The sequence below is a fragment of the Camelus dromedarius genome, chromosome 16, assembly GCF_036321535.1.
Source record: "Camelus dromedarius isolate mCamDro1 chromosome 16, mCamDro1.pat, whole genome shotgun sequence".
NCBI classification, from domain to species: Eukaryota; Metazoa; Chordata; class Mammalia; order Artiodactyla; family Camelidae; genus Camelus; species Camelus dromedarius.
Window position 1 is genome coordinate 13236764 of NC_087451.1, and position 15572 is coordinate 13252335.

The 15572-nt window shown below is 36.4% G+C and overlaps 1 protein-coding gene across 14 annotated transcripts in view; it reads right to left on the reverse strand.

Annotated features, from left to right (window-relative positions):
* BCAS3 (BCAS3 microtubule associated cell migration factor) overlaps positions 1-15572 on the reverse strand; it is a 482840-nt gene that overhangs the window by 401155 nt on the left and 66113 nt on the right. For all 14 annotated transcript variants that reach the window (XM_031467999.2, XM_031467998.2, XM_031467997.2 and 11 more), the window contains exon 7: positions 12390-12462. In XM_031467999.2, coding sequence (XP_031323859.1) covers positions 12390-12462 — 73 coding nt within the window. The remainder of the gene's footprint in view (positions 1-12389; positions 12463-15572) is intronic.

Genomic DNA, 15572 nt, shown 5'->3' on the forward strand with positions numbered 1-15572 from the left:
ATTCACTATAGCCCAAAACAGCAAATTATCCAAATGTCCATCAAAAACACATAACATTGCCCTGTCCAACATTCTCTAACCACCATCTCTAGTATTTTTTACATATCACTTGTTACCATTCTACGTACTTTATTTTTCTCTCTCCACGCTAGAATGTCAGCTCGGTCAGTGCATCAATTTTTGTCTCCTTAGATACAAGTGTCTCAACCTTGGCCCTTCTGACATCATAGGCTGGGTAAATCTCTGTTGTCAGGTGCTGATCTGTACATTATAGGATATTTAGCAGCATTGTTGACTCTACCCGTATCACTAGCACCTCTTAGCCCCAAGCTGTGATAACCAAAAATGTCCCCAGGCATTACCAAGTGTCCCCTGGGGGTCAAAAACACCCTTCCCTTCTCCCCTCTCAGTTAAAAAATATTGCCTTGGATTATTATTGAATTCCCAGACACTATGAGAGGAGCTGAAATATAATAGGTACCCATACATAATATGAGTACCCATAAGTATTTCTCAAAAGAATATAAAGTTCTTTTAGGGAACAAAAGGGAAAAAAACATTAAAATAATGCAGTTTTTGAGACAGCAGCATAGGTAATCTATAGCAAACATTTTAAAATCATACACACAGGTAAGATTATTCCAGTAGCAGGCAAAGATTCCTTACATCTCACTGAGGTGTGCAGTAATTAAATTACTGTCAATTACATCAACATAGTCTTTGACTACAACATATTTAAGTCTTAGTTAAACCAAAGGACTTTCCTCCATTCCCAAGATTTTGATTCAAGAAAATCATCAAGCAACACAGCCAGTGAGATTTAGTGAGGTTTTTCTTCTGGTTAAATACCGTATAGTATACACAACAAAATATTTCCCCCACAAACTTGTGGAATAATACTTGATTTGCAAACTGTCATGGTTCTTCATAATGAACTGCCTGACTTTCATCATCAATTTTGTCTTTGGGATGATCACAACACAACCGTGATCTCTTCTCAAGGCTTACTCACTGTGCACATGCCCTGTTCCACCGAGCAGAGTAAGCATGCCGGGTCGGAATTCCACAAAGTCAGAATCTATGCAGATGTTCTTCCCCTTTTGGTTTTCCTTTAATTTGCAAATCTTGTAATCTAAGCCTGAAGTTGACTGAACCAACATTTAAACCAGTAGAGCAATATCAGCCAAAAACTCAATCTGTTTTCTATTTATATGTCAAGACTGCATCCTTTTGGTGGCTGAAAAAAACTGTTGTTTTGAAATGATTACACAGAAAACGGCAACCACTGTAGTTGTTTTGTGAACTGGTTCTAGAGGGAAGACGTTTATTTTAAAGGGCCTTTAGTTTAAGATTTAGAGCAGAAGGAAAAACAACTCTGAATTCAAGACTCCCACCTTTATCTTTTTAACCATATTATACTGAAGTCACCTTGAACTACACGGCAGCAAAGTATCTCACCCGATAAAAAAAGATCTCGGCAATACTCAGAGAGACTTATTACACAGAGATGTGCTTCTCCTACTGAGCACTGCGAGGGGCAGCAGGGGTGCGCTATAAAGCATGAGAAAACTGCTGTGGGTGATGGACACGCTCATCATCCTGCCTGGAGAGACGGTTCCATGGGTGTGTCTACACGTCAAAATTGGTCCTACTGTACACTGTAAATACGTGCAACTTGTCATGTTCCAATTACAGCTCGATAAAGATGGAAATAAATAAATACAACTAGAGTTTTCTTGGGGAACATAAACAAATCACCATTTTCCAATGAAAGTAGAGGGCTCTTTCATCAGAGATACTACTAGATACAGAACTGGGCTAGGACAGGAAGCCTGACAAACCTGTAGAACAAGACGCAGATCACAGGCACAGTTTTCCAACAGTCACACAGGCAACGCTTTCCAACAAAAAAATACTTTTTGTTCTGTATTTATATACATATATATGGATATATATGGAAAGAAATTCCTTGTAAAGAGTGTTCCTGGCTACCCTCCATATCCTTCTGACCAAATAATATGAGGTACATCTACTACAGGCCTGACATTGTACTAAGTTCCTAAAAATATTGCCTTATTTAATCCCCACCCAGCACAGTAGTTGCGCATGAGCACCACATTACAAATAAGGAAACTAAGCCTGAAAGCCATTGAATAATTTCACTCTAGTAACTCACATTTAGGTCTGTGTGACCCCAAATCGTTGTTCTTTCCATTATTCTAAACTTCTATCCATGGCTTCAGGAGTATCAACAAATATTACAGGGTACCAACCTTAGGCTAAATGCATATAGAAAGAAAATCATAGAACCCAAAATGAAAACCAGATCTATTCAACATAAATGTCACTATAGGTAGATTTCCTGTTAGATTAACACTACCAAAGCTGCCACTGGAAGCCCACCGTCATCCAGAATATCATAATGTCAAAATTGTATTACCAGATACTATCTCTGGCACACTTTCCTTAAATCAGATTTTTAGAAACCCCTGTAAAATTTCCTGGCTAATAGCTCAGGATTGATGAATATATACATGTGTACATGTAAGAAGAAACTGTGATGGTTTTCCTCACAGAGGTGTTCAGAAAGAGTTCAAATATATACCTGTAGGCCAAAGCAAGGTTAGAGCCATAGTCCAACAGAAAGGAAAAGTGAGCTACGCATGTAATTTAAAATTTTCTAGTAACCACATTAAAAAGAAGTGAGTGAAATTAATGTTAATTTCAAATGAATATATAACATTATAACATGCTTATTAATTGTATAACGTAATTAATAATGCAATATATCCACAATATCAGCACTTCAGTTGGCACCAACCATGCTTCAGTTGCTCAAGAGCCAAATCTGCTTCAACAATACATGAAAAGGATTTCCAACCAGCTCATACTTAGGTGTACCGATCCTAAAGAAAAGTGGTAACACACAAAGTACACATATGTTGGCCCAAAGCCTTGGCTACTAATGAACTAGAAGTAAGGGAATGAGAGTGTATGCTGGACCAGAGACGCCTGTCAGGGGGAAAGCATCAGAGAGGAATCACGTCAGATGTTGGACATATCCATGGTAACTTAGCGGTAAAGGAAAGATGGTAGAAAGCAGCTGAAAGAAATACAGATCTTACCAGAAAATCGGAGGGAGAACTGAAGTCACTGTCCCCCCGTGCTATTTAGTAAAGAAACGCTATACTTCACTGTACCTACAGAAAAAGATGCACTCCCACCAAGTAAAGACCCAACCCCTCCAACCACAACCACTAACCTCTATAAAAATTATTTTTAACACTGCCCAAGAAAAGCTTTACTGAGTTTATCATAAAAAAACAAAAAAGAAAACAACAACAACATTCACACAAAACTACCAAAAGAAAAACAAGGATTTAATCTTAATGAAAATATCCCTCCAAAATCCCACAAAATAGAAAACTATAACCCAAATATGCAAATACGCAAGCCTCAATGACTTTAATTTGTTCCTGAAAACTCTGCCACTAAATGAAAAGGCATTAAGTGGAAAATCATTTCCATTACTTTTAATAGGAAAAACTGTACTGAGCTCTGTTTCAATCCATATTTTCACAGAGAGAGAAAGATATGCTAATTGAATATAAAAGCGAGTTTACATAATAAACATTAATTTGAAAATAGAGATTGCGTTTTAACTTAAAAATAATGAAAGCTGTAGGGAGGGTACAGCTCAAGTGGTAGAGCCCATATATAGCATGCACGGGCTCCTGGGTTCAATCCCCAGTGCCTCCTCTAAAAATAAATAAATAAATGAACCTAATTACCTACCCCCCACCAAAAAAAAAAAGTTAAAAATTAAATAATGAAAGTTTATCATACTAGTCAAAGTACAAAGACTCTATTATAAGTGGCTGTTGATAAGGAAGGGTATCAGAGAGTCTTTTCTTGAAAGGCAAATCTACCTTCAGGTGACCTACTTTCGGGTGGACACTGAAAACCAGAATCAGACATGTCTTATGGGAACCACAGATGGCCCAAATCCCTGTGCCAGGGGCCACGGCTCCCGCCAGGTAACCCTCTTGATACGGCTCTCATTATAGGTTCAGCTAATGGCTCTTTCCCCTTGCTTAGAAGTGGCAAAGGATCTCAGCTCCTTCTTACTTTATTTAAACTCTCTTCAAATTACCCAAGGTGAGGATGCCTTCTATTTCTAGCATAGGTGTTCAGGAATACATATATCATGTAACAGCAAGAAAAGCAGTTCTTGAAAAAATTAAACCAGGATTCCTTTGGTTTGGTCACCTACATATAATCATTTTGGTAGGCCATCTGAGATTCGAACCAATTTCAGGATCACAAGGAAACATACAACAGTATCTATAAAAATGATCATACAACATACCACTTATGGGAGTCCACTGTTCAGATTCGACATTTTAAAATAAATACATTAAAATAAAACTTCCCCTGTTTAAAATCTTATATCATCTTACAGATTTTTCCAATGAGTGCTTTAAAACTGTATGGGTGTGAGTCAAGTGTGTAATATCCTGGTTCTCTGCATCACCCCTACAGGAAAACTAAAAATTTACTTGAAGTAAGTGAACGGAGTAAATGTTGCCTAATTAACATTCCTGTCCATGGCTCCTGTTTAATAAAGGCAGTGTTATTTGAAGATATATAAGGTACCAGAGCCACATGCGAAAAAGTACTTAAGAAGCTACAGTGATATAATCTTTTTTTCAGTTGTATTATTTAATTATTTTATTTTGGTGGGGGGAGGTAATTAGGTTTATTTAGTTTTAGAGGAGGTACTGGGGATTGAACCCAAGACTTCGTGCATGCTAAGCATGCACTCTACCACTTGAGCTATATCCTCCCCCCACCATTATGACATAATACTATTTCTTTAAGATTTTATTAACATTCATAATCAGATGAACAGGGCATGCTCTATCATGCTCTGAGGTCTCTTCTAAGATAACACTAAAGTCAAGAGGTCCATGAACCATCCATGATACTGGATAAACCAGTATCCAGACCTATATCTCATTAAAAACCTCTCTGCCTGTGTGGCAGCTCTCAGCATAAATGGTATATCGAAGATGTAAAAGCCCACTCTTTGAAAGCAGTAAAGAGAGTCACAAAGCCACGCAGAGAGCTCGGAGAAAATGTGGGACCCCCGTAGAAATGTAAAATACCAGCAAGACCAGCAAGGGAAAGACTGGGTTCCTGAAGGAAGGCCAAGGAATTGCTGGAAAAGCCCATGTATTAGAGCACCAAACCCTGGAAGAATGGCATAAATGTCTTTTTCCTATCTGCACAAGTGATGTCAGCCCAAACTGTCATTCCATCACACCCCACAACACAACAGGATGAAATTCAGTTAAGACTGAAAATATTTAGCATCTTATGTCAAGGTTCTGTAACCTCACAACAAAAAGAAACATGGTGTTCTATTATTCCAGCAACCTCCCTTCTAGTTCTATTTAACGTAACCTTTATGTTATGATGTAAATTGAAATAGTCTCTTCGGTAACACTTCAGGACAGTGACACTGTGTTTAACCTCCACCTAAATAATTACTGCTTTATCTCAGAGGCTACCAAATACAAGCCCCATGGAATTCTGCTAATCTAACATGACCTTTTTTGAAATATGTAATAAAATTGCAAAAAATATTAATACTGTGAACTAATTGTATTATATTTAATGAATAGTCCTTAATTTTGAAAGTAAGTCTTTATTCCTACACAGCTATTAAAATTGTTTTGCTTTTTTCAAGGTAAATTTAAAAAGACAATCATTTATGATTTTTATGTTTTTGGTTTTATGGGTTTTTTTCTGATTGTTAAAATTCAACCGTATAAATATGACCATAGAATGCTTATTCAATAAGAGATAAGGGACATTTTCTCAGTCTTTTTTTATTGAAGTACAGTTGACTTATAATATTATATTAGTTTCAGGTGTATGATAATAGTGCTTCAATACTTTTATAGAATACACACATACAGAGTTATTATAGAATATTCACTATATTTTCTGCTGTACATACGTCCCTGTAACTTATTTATTTTACAGACTGTGCCTCTTAATCCCCTTAACCTATTTCACCCCTCCTCCCACCCTGCTCCCCTCTGGTAACCACTAGTTTGTTCTCTGTATCTATGAGTCTGTTTCTGTGGGAAACTTTCTCACTCTTACAAGAACTTCCCAGCACCAAATGGATAATGATGTGAGTCTCTGGGTAAGACATCCTTTATCTGTATCGTGAGGCAGTTACATTACATGATTCTGAAGGTTCTTTCCACTTCCCATAGTCTATGATTCTCTCTATGTAAAGATCACATCTCCACTCCAATAATGTATATAAAGTGATGCCATTATATTGGATTAACATTCTTCAAGGTCTGCAGTCAGCTGTTGAATAATGTTACTCTTTTGTGATTATTCAAAATACCCAACAAAATCCTAACCACAAACAACTGAATTACTGGAACTATTTAGCACATAATACACAACGAACTCTCATTTCCTTAGTACACTGTCCACACTTCCCCCTCTCCCTCAAATTATTACACAAGGCACTGACTAATCCCTGGATCAGTAGCACAATAAACATTATCTCCCTCGAAGACCTTAAATGGCTTATCTGGAATGACTATGGAATTGCATGTGCCTCCCTCTCCCTCTCTGACTCTCTCTCACACACACATGCAAACACACAAAGAAAGAAAGAACACATCACTAGAATGATAAAATCAGTGATGTTTTAATGACCGTCATGAATGCAGTAAGAGCCAGTATTCAAATTTGTGGGCTAAGCGTAATGTGTATATATCTAAAGGATAAAATATGAGGAAAAATTGGGATTATTTCCATAACAATTCCCTCCTTTCTTTGAAAAGGCATTAAAATGTATAAATACCCAAAAGAAAAGAAAATTTTACTCAATTTTCCCAAGAATAACTTACTAAGCAGTAGTAATTGCAAATATTAAGCTACCGACAATGTCCAAAGCACCTTGTGCTCAATAAAGCATTTGCCAGGGAAACGAATGGCAACAGACATGTCTTGTATCTATCCAAAGGGTAAAGGGAGTCCTAAGATTTTGTGCACCACAGGCTTTGAAGAAGATGTCAACACCCAGGTTCAGGACGTATCATTGCTCAGATTAAGGCATTTTCTCAACCATAAAGAAGTGTTACTAACATTCAAATAAAGGACTGGTATGATAATAATAAAATGCTGTATAGCAACCTTAGTAAAATTCATTTAGCAAAAAAATAAGTAGTTTTGAGGGCCTCCTAGATAGAAGGCACTGTGCTTAGAACCAAGAAGGAAATACAGGCGAACAAGATAAGATCAGCATTCTGGAAGTGCAGGTGACGTTGATGACAATATCTCTAAGCAGCCACAGCGTAACTGCTCCATCGCCATCTGACTCGGGCACGTCTCTTTTAATTACTTTTCTATTCTTTCCATTATTTCAGTTCTTTCCATTTCCTCCCTCAAAAGGAAGGTTCATTCCTTTACGTCCATGAACTTGAGACTCTTCAATTCAGGCTACTTGGATGCACTCATATCCTCTACTTCTTCAAGTGCCTCTCACTTTTTGTTACTTTATTGAAAAATTGGAAGCAGGGGAGGGAACCTTCACATTAGATGTAAGTTGTGCTGCATGTCTTAAAATAAGAATGTTTCTTAAATTAGCTATTTCCATTTTTCAGTAGCCCTGTTTATTGAATATTACTGCTATAGTATAAAGGAGATCCCCTTTGCATTTACTAAACAATGTGCTAAAATAAAGGAAAAAATTAACCAAGGAGGTCCCTTTACACTTTAAAAAATTCCAACTAAGTAGCTACAAAGGAATATGCATCACACTAATGTAACAATAAAAGTAGAAACAACCAAAGTATATGCCACTCCTAAAAAGTCACCTGCTTAAACACAACCACTGCACATACCATTTATCTGCATTAAAAATAATTCATTAACTCTGAAAATAACTGGTCAGAAGACAGACAAGTATAAATGCATAAACCTGAGGTATAGGGCACCCTGAATACAAAACCCATTCCTTCTACAAACTTGGCGAACAAGGCAAAGTTCCACAACTGTGAGTGAACCTCCCTCAGCTTCAGTCTCCTCCTTTATAAAATGAGGATCCTTCACAGGGTTGTAAGATTAAAGGATGTTACGCCGGGGGAAACATTTAACAGACACAGGCATTTAACATTTGCCTTCCATTCCCTGGTGCTATAATATGATAGTCAACAAGCATATGCCGCATTAAAAATGTGGGTTGTAACTTTTTCTTAATCCCAAGATCTGGGAAACAGATTCTAAAAGAATTCACTGATAACTAAATTTCTCTGTTATTATAGTCAAATTTGGGGTTACTAAAAAGTGTCTAGTCTATTCAGTATTACTTTCTGCTAACCTAGTGGAAACACATAGAATAACACTGAAGATATATATATGCTCATATACAAATCACTTGCTCAGATTAGGGAGAAAATTCTCTTCACCAACGACTGTAATGTAACACTTAAAAAAACAGAACACAATCCTCTACAAAAATGTCCTTCTTGAGATTGTAAACATTTTGACAAAGATGATACACACAATAGTTTGCTTTATTCTAATCAGATCAGCAAATAAATAAGTGAAAACAAAATGAGTATTTCCTACCAGCCTCTTACATTAGAAAGAAAGGTATAAACAAGAGAGGAAAAAGTTAAAAAAAAAAAAAAAAAAAAGGCATGCAGGGAAGGGAGCACTTGTATACAATAATACCAGGATACATTACCCTAGAATTTACAGCTCATGAGATGGCTTATGCACTTAATTCAAAAGTTTCTTTGCATTTATCTATCAAAAACCATTCATAAAACAACCCAGCAAATAATACAGACATAAAGCAGTCTCCTGCCAGAATGACTCCCTTACTATGAAATAAATTAAGGAGTAGAAATGGGTTGGGGGTGAGGGGAGACGAATACCTACAAGAGATTATTTCAAATAGGAAAATACTATTTTAATCAAGACTGTATTCATCACCCCTGTGGTGATTAATTTTATCTGTCAACTTAGCTGGGCCACAATAACCAGATTTGGTCAAATATTATTCTAGATGTTTCTGTGAAGGTATTTTTTAAAATACGATTAACATTTAAATCAGTAGTAAAGCAGATTATGCTCCACAATGAGTGGGACTCATCCAATCAGTTGAAAGCTTTAACAGAATTTAAAGGCTGACTTCCTCGGAGGAAGACAGAATTCTGTCTTTGGACTTAAACTGCAAATCTTCCCTCAGTCTCCAGATTTTGGATTTGCAGCTTTCCCAATTATGCAAGCCAATTTCTTAAAACCAATCTCCCACTGCCCCCACTTCCTCATACACATACATCCCATATCCTACTGGTTCTGTCTGGGGAACCCTAACTAACATAACCCACACACCATCATTTTCATCCCTCAATCAGTGATCTCATCACCAACTCTATGTAACCATCTTACCCTTCCTTTTTTTGTCTTATTTTTTGATAAAGTGATACCTCAATAAACGAATCCTATAAAAATTAAAATTGTCTCCATAAGGAACGGAAAATCTTCGAAAAACTGCAAACCAAACACAGCAGGTGCACTTGAATTACAGAGGCACCAGGAAAACACCAGAAAAAGTGAAGTCAACAAAGTTTCCTTCTACCACAGTAGCTCCCCCTCCTCTCTGTGGTTCCCCTTCCTTTTCAGCTCCTTGTCAACACATCAGTCCCTGACCCTTGTGCTGACTTGAATATTGTGTTGTGCTCCTGCAGCAAGTTTATTACTTCACCTTTTGTATCTCTTCAACTCCAGAATTTCCCTTTGGTTTTTCTGTAATTTCCAATTTCTTATTGCGATCCTGTATTTGTTAAGTCACTGTTACCATACTTTCCTTTAATTCCAGAAACATGGTTCATCTAGTTCTTTGAACATATTTCTAACAGCTTCTTTAAAAGCCTTGTCTGCAAAATTTAACATTGGAAACAATCAGAAACAGTTTGTATCATCCACTTTCTTTTCTCAATATACCACACTTTCCTGTTTCTTGGCATGTGTCATAATTTTCTGTTGAAAGCTAGATGTGTTATATAATATGGTACTATTCTGGAAATCCATCTTCCTCCACAATGTGCAATCTACTCTTCTTTAAGTCTTCTTTTCATTTTAAAGCCTGATTTCCTGGGGGTTGCCCCCTGTGTCTTTATAGCTTAGTTTTTAGTCAACGATTCAAAAGAGATATGCTCAAACACCCTGAGTTAATAAAGGTTGTCATTCTCTCCAAAAGGATCTGTGTGTGGGTAGGGGAGCCCATTCAACAGGCAGAATATTTTCAGCCACCAGATTTTAGCTTCCCCTGGGGATGCTTTCATGGCTCCTCAGCTAACCATGACTTTAAGTAGAAGAGCCACTGGCCCTCACAACTCATATGCCCCCAAGACCATAACTTCCATGGACAATGCCCTGGGCACTCCGGAAGAATAAACCAAGCTGGAAGGAGAAAGGGTGCAGTGTGATGGGAGCAGCCCCAGGCATGAATGCCACAAATTCCCATTGTCACTGCTTAATATTTCCCAGTTTCTCAAACATAGAAACTTTTCACATTGTTGGAAGGCTCTGGTTGAGTTCCAGAGCACTGAAGTGGTTGTTGTTACCTGTTTTGCAGATGACCTGAGTTCCAAGTCACAATCCTCCATCTTTCCTATTTATACCACTTTCTGTTCTACTGCTGCAGCTTTACAATCTAAGTCTCTACTCTTCTACGTGTACTGCCGAACTGTCCACTCCTTTAGATCCAGCATATGTTGTGCCTTCCTCGTGAGGCCTTCTCCCATTAATCCATGCACACTGATCTCTGCCTTCTCTTAATTCTTATTACACATCATTATCTCACAATCATTTTCTCTGTGCTATGATTTTGTTTTCAGCAACATCCTTGAGTCTTTGGGACAAGGAATTAGGTTTTCATGTTTCTGTATCCTTACCCCATACCTGGTATAATGGTTGAGTACATGGCAAATTTTTGCCTACTTCAACCCAAAAATGTACATTGGAAGAAAAGTGCCTTGTAGCCCATGTAGTCGAACCATCTCCCTAGAAAACAATTAAGACCACAAAGTGGGGAGGGTATAGCTCAGTGGTAGAGTGCACGCCTAGTATGACGAGGTACTGGGTTCAATCCCCAGTACCTCCATTAAGACAAATAAATAAGCCTAATTACGTCCCCCAAAAACAAAAAAATAGACCCCAAGATCTAATCATGCTATACCATTTGCACATTCTTCCCTTCTCCACTGCATCCGTGACCTAGAGCACACTATGGGCTGAAAACACATGGCAGGGACTATTGGTTGCCAAGCCTAATAGTCATTTTGATCCTCTTCCTAAAGTCTCTGAGATGCACTAACTGAAAAGATGGCGGCCCTCGTGAGATCCTTAAGGAAAGGGTCATAGTCTAAAAGATGTCACAGCTAGAGAGAATCTAGGTCATTAATGACATATCACAGAAACATTTCACTAGCTCTGGACTGCCTACCCTCAAACTTTCAATCACATGGTTTGTACAGGCCATTGTAACTTTACCAGCAGCTGAAGATTGTTCTTAATTGGAACTGTGCAGTAAAAAGGTCACTGTAAACCTGATAACTAAATCACTATAAGCCTCTGAGAAGAAAGAATAGTGTTCCCATTTAATGCATGAAGAAAGTAGGTAAAAAATCTGAATTCATGAATAATACCATTTAATCATCTTAGTTCATAGCCCTCTCATTGTCACAAATGCAACCAGCATGAAATTAAGAATATGCCATCTTGGGTTTGTATCCACATCTCCACTGTGTGAATTCAGTGCCTCACTTTTTCAAAACTGTAAAACAGGAATAGGAATGGTATCTATTCCATAGTATTGCTTTAAGAAATAAAAGAGAAAATTCATGCAATGCCTTTAAAGCAGTGTCAGGCACATGCTACAACAATAAGTGTGATAGTTAATGATGATGAAGATGATGATTATCATCTAATAGTAACTTCTAACCGACGGTAGACGGCCATGAAAATTAAAACTATCAAAAAACACATAAACTAAAAAATACTCTTAATTATGCTAAACTTTTATCTCAAGACTGAATTCTGATACACCACTGAGTTTCTTTTGTCTCCTGCTATCATTCCACATATGAGAAACAGTGAGAAGAAAAGTAACAAGACCTGCGTGACAAAAACTCAAAATATGTTATTACTTCCCTTCCACTCTCTCTTATAAGAGCACAGTCTTAAGGTAAACAAAGACTTTAAGGCATCAAAGTTCCCCTTCTGAAATAATACAAAATTTTAATGGTGGCTCAAAGAACTTTTTTTTTAAATTTCCTTACCCAGAAGATCCAGTGCTCTTACAAACACCAAGGAGGGGCCTTTTTTCAGCAAAGTTGTCACACTTTTGAGCACCTAATAAAGAAAATAAAATAAAATGTAATATAAAACTTTGAGAATTATTCTTGCATATTTCCCATTAATTTCATTCTCAAAATGTTTACAGCTAAAGAGATGCCAAAACAATATAAATATTAGTATTAATCTGTTTTTAAAGTTGAATCAACATTCTAAACCTTTATTTTAATTGGCAACTTCAATTTTATACACATTCTCCATGAGATCAGAAAATAACCTCCAATTCTACCAATTACCTAAAACTAGTATGATCTTGATGTCAAAACTAAAGTGAAATCACAACAACAAAAAATTTAATTAGAGGTAATTTTCTATATATATAAATTTAAAAATCCTTTAAAAAATTAAAATGGCAATGAATTTGAAAAAAATTAAATCTTATAACCAAGATGGATTTACCCAAGCAAGTTATAACTTCACATTATGAAACCTATTAATGTAATTCACAATATTAACATCTCAGTAGATGCAAGAAGTATTCATAAAATTCTATACCTAGTCATAAGAACAAAAGAAAACAAAAATAACTTTTCTTAACTCAATAATGATTACCTACAAAAGACCTACAATAAATATTATAGGTAATGCTTCGGAGCATGCTCATTAAAACCAGTAATAACAAAAGGATGCCCAGTCTAACTGCTCTTATTTATTAACCCTATGCTGAAAGTCCTAGTCAGGATAATTATCATAAAAGAACTCAACAGTATTACTGTATACGAAACTAATACAAAAACAGCAACAGACAGAAAAGTAAAATCAGAAAATATAAAAAGCTCTGAACCATTAAAAAAAAAAAAGATGTTAAATTTCCACTTAAAACTATTTTGAAAATCTGCATTGAAACTTTCTAATTTTTAAGAAGTGATAAAAATATTACGGTTATATTTTTAAGATTTTTTTTATCTTTCAGAAATAAATGAGACATGACTGGCCAAAAAACGATGGGTTCTTAGAGATCGTTATACTATTTTTATTGCTTTTGAATGTAGAAATTTTCCATTTCAAATTTTTTAACTGTATGATATACATTGATCTTTACCTAAGAGCGTCTCAAAAAATTCTGTGAAACTCTGCCCATAGCAATCAAAATTATAAACGCTCATACCCTTTGATAGAGAAACAGCACTGCTAAGATTTCACTCTACACATATATTCAGCCATGATGAAAATAACTGTTATATATAATTATGCATGATAGTACTGTTTATAACCCCAGAAGACTAATAGAATCCGAATGGACAAAGGAGTATTTCCTACAACTGTAAAAAAACGAAGGAGTGCTCTATGAAGACAAGGAATGGGATCCAAAACAGTAAACAGAAAAAGGACACTATATAAAACAGGAAGATAAAAAATAATGTCCCATCTTTTCTTTAACCAAGAGAAACACACACACACACACACACACACACACACACACTCACTGCAAGGATACATTAAAAAATCTTACCTAAATGAGATGGAGAATGGAAAAAGTGGAAGACAGGGAACAACAATGGGAGGACAGTTTTCACTGTATGTCTATTTTATACTTTTTAGTTTTCAAACCACTTGAATATATTGATTCCCCTCCAAATTCTACTGTCTTTAAATAAGGAGGCAAATAAATGGCAGAAGTGGTATTTCAACCTCAGATAAGCTAGGAGACTACACGTGTATTTCATTTTATTCTTCCTGAAAATTCCAATAAATTCCAGTATTAAATCAAATATGATTTTAAAATATACAGTAAAAATAATCAAGTTTGGGAAATAACTGAGTGAAGACTAACTTAGTGGCCCTAAGTAAAATTTCAAGCCAGTGCTGGGGAAAACTAAAACCTGAGACATAAACTACTATTTCACACCTGATAACACCAGGTACACCTGAGATGGACTGTGCAGGGCAATGAAGATAAAATGAAGAGGACATGGTATAGGTTATGTGAAAAACACTAAGGTCCTAAATCCTTTACTCTGCTAGGCAACTCACCCTCCCCATTCCCAGAAGACTGAAAGGCTATTCTCTACAGAGGGTAAGACAGGGGAACACCATGCACAGGTGAATATAAATTTTTAAATGGTGGGTGGGGAGTTGCAGGGAGACGGAATTCAATGAAGCATTAATACATGTGAGCAGCCCTTCCTCAGCGTCCATCTCCCTCCCCGCATTGTGCTTCCCGAACACTAACGCAAGAACTTTGTTCTTGTAAAGTCAGGAGCTTATAAAGCAGTTTGCTTATAAGTCTTCTCTGCAGAACTTAGTAAGTCAGTCCATAAAGAAAGACTAAAAGACACTGTCAAAAAATGAGGGCTCCAAAAAATGGCACAACCAAAGCACCCTCAAAAGGTTAAAAGCTGACAAGCACACAGTGCTTTCAGTCAGCTTTTTAGTTTGCAGCTTACAAATAGATCCAGGCAACCAAGGATTAACAATCACCTAGAAAAGTGACTAACTCTATACAGGAAGAAAATATCAAAATTTTTTAAACTGTCATCAATAATTTTAAGAATATGAGATGACCATTCGTGAAACAATAAGAATGCAAAGAAAAATTGACATAGAGAATAAAGGAGCGCTCTGGGAAATTAAAAGCAATGTGGGCATTATTTAAAAACTCAAAGCAAGGGTCAGAGAAACTTCCTAAAGAATAGAGCAAAAAACCACAAAAAAGAGGAAAATGGCATTAATTTATACACACAAACACATATCCAAGAGAAATATTAAAGGACAGTCCCAAAGGTCTAATACATAGCGAGGAATTCCAAAATGAAAAGAGAAAAATAAAGAGGAGGAAAGAATCAAATATGAGTCAATGAATATGAATCAAATATAAACAAATATGAGTTTATGAGCCCCTTGAGGGTCTAGCACAATAAATTCAATAGGCTAACCCCAATGTGCAGTGTTAAGTTAAACGTGTTAAGAAGGAAGGAGACATAAATAGGTAGAGCAGAGAGGTTGTTGAGGAGAGGTAAACTATTCTGTATGATACTACAACAGTGGGTACATTTCCTTACACATTTGTCAAAACCAGCATGATGTATGCCACCAGTAGGGAACCCTAATGCAAACTATGGACTTAACACTGCCAAACTGTGGAATTAAAAGTTTTTAACAATTTA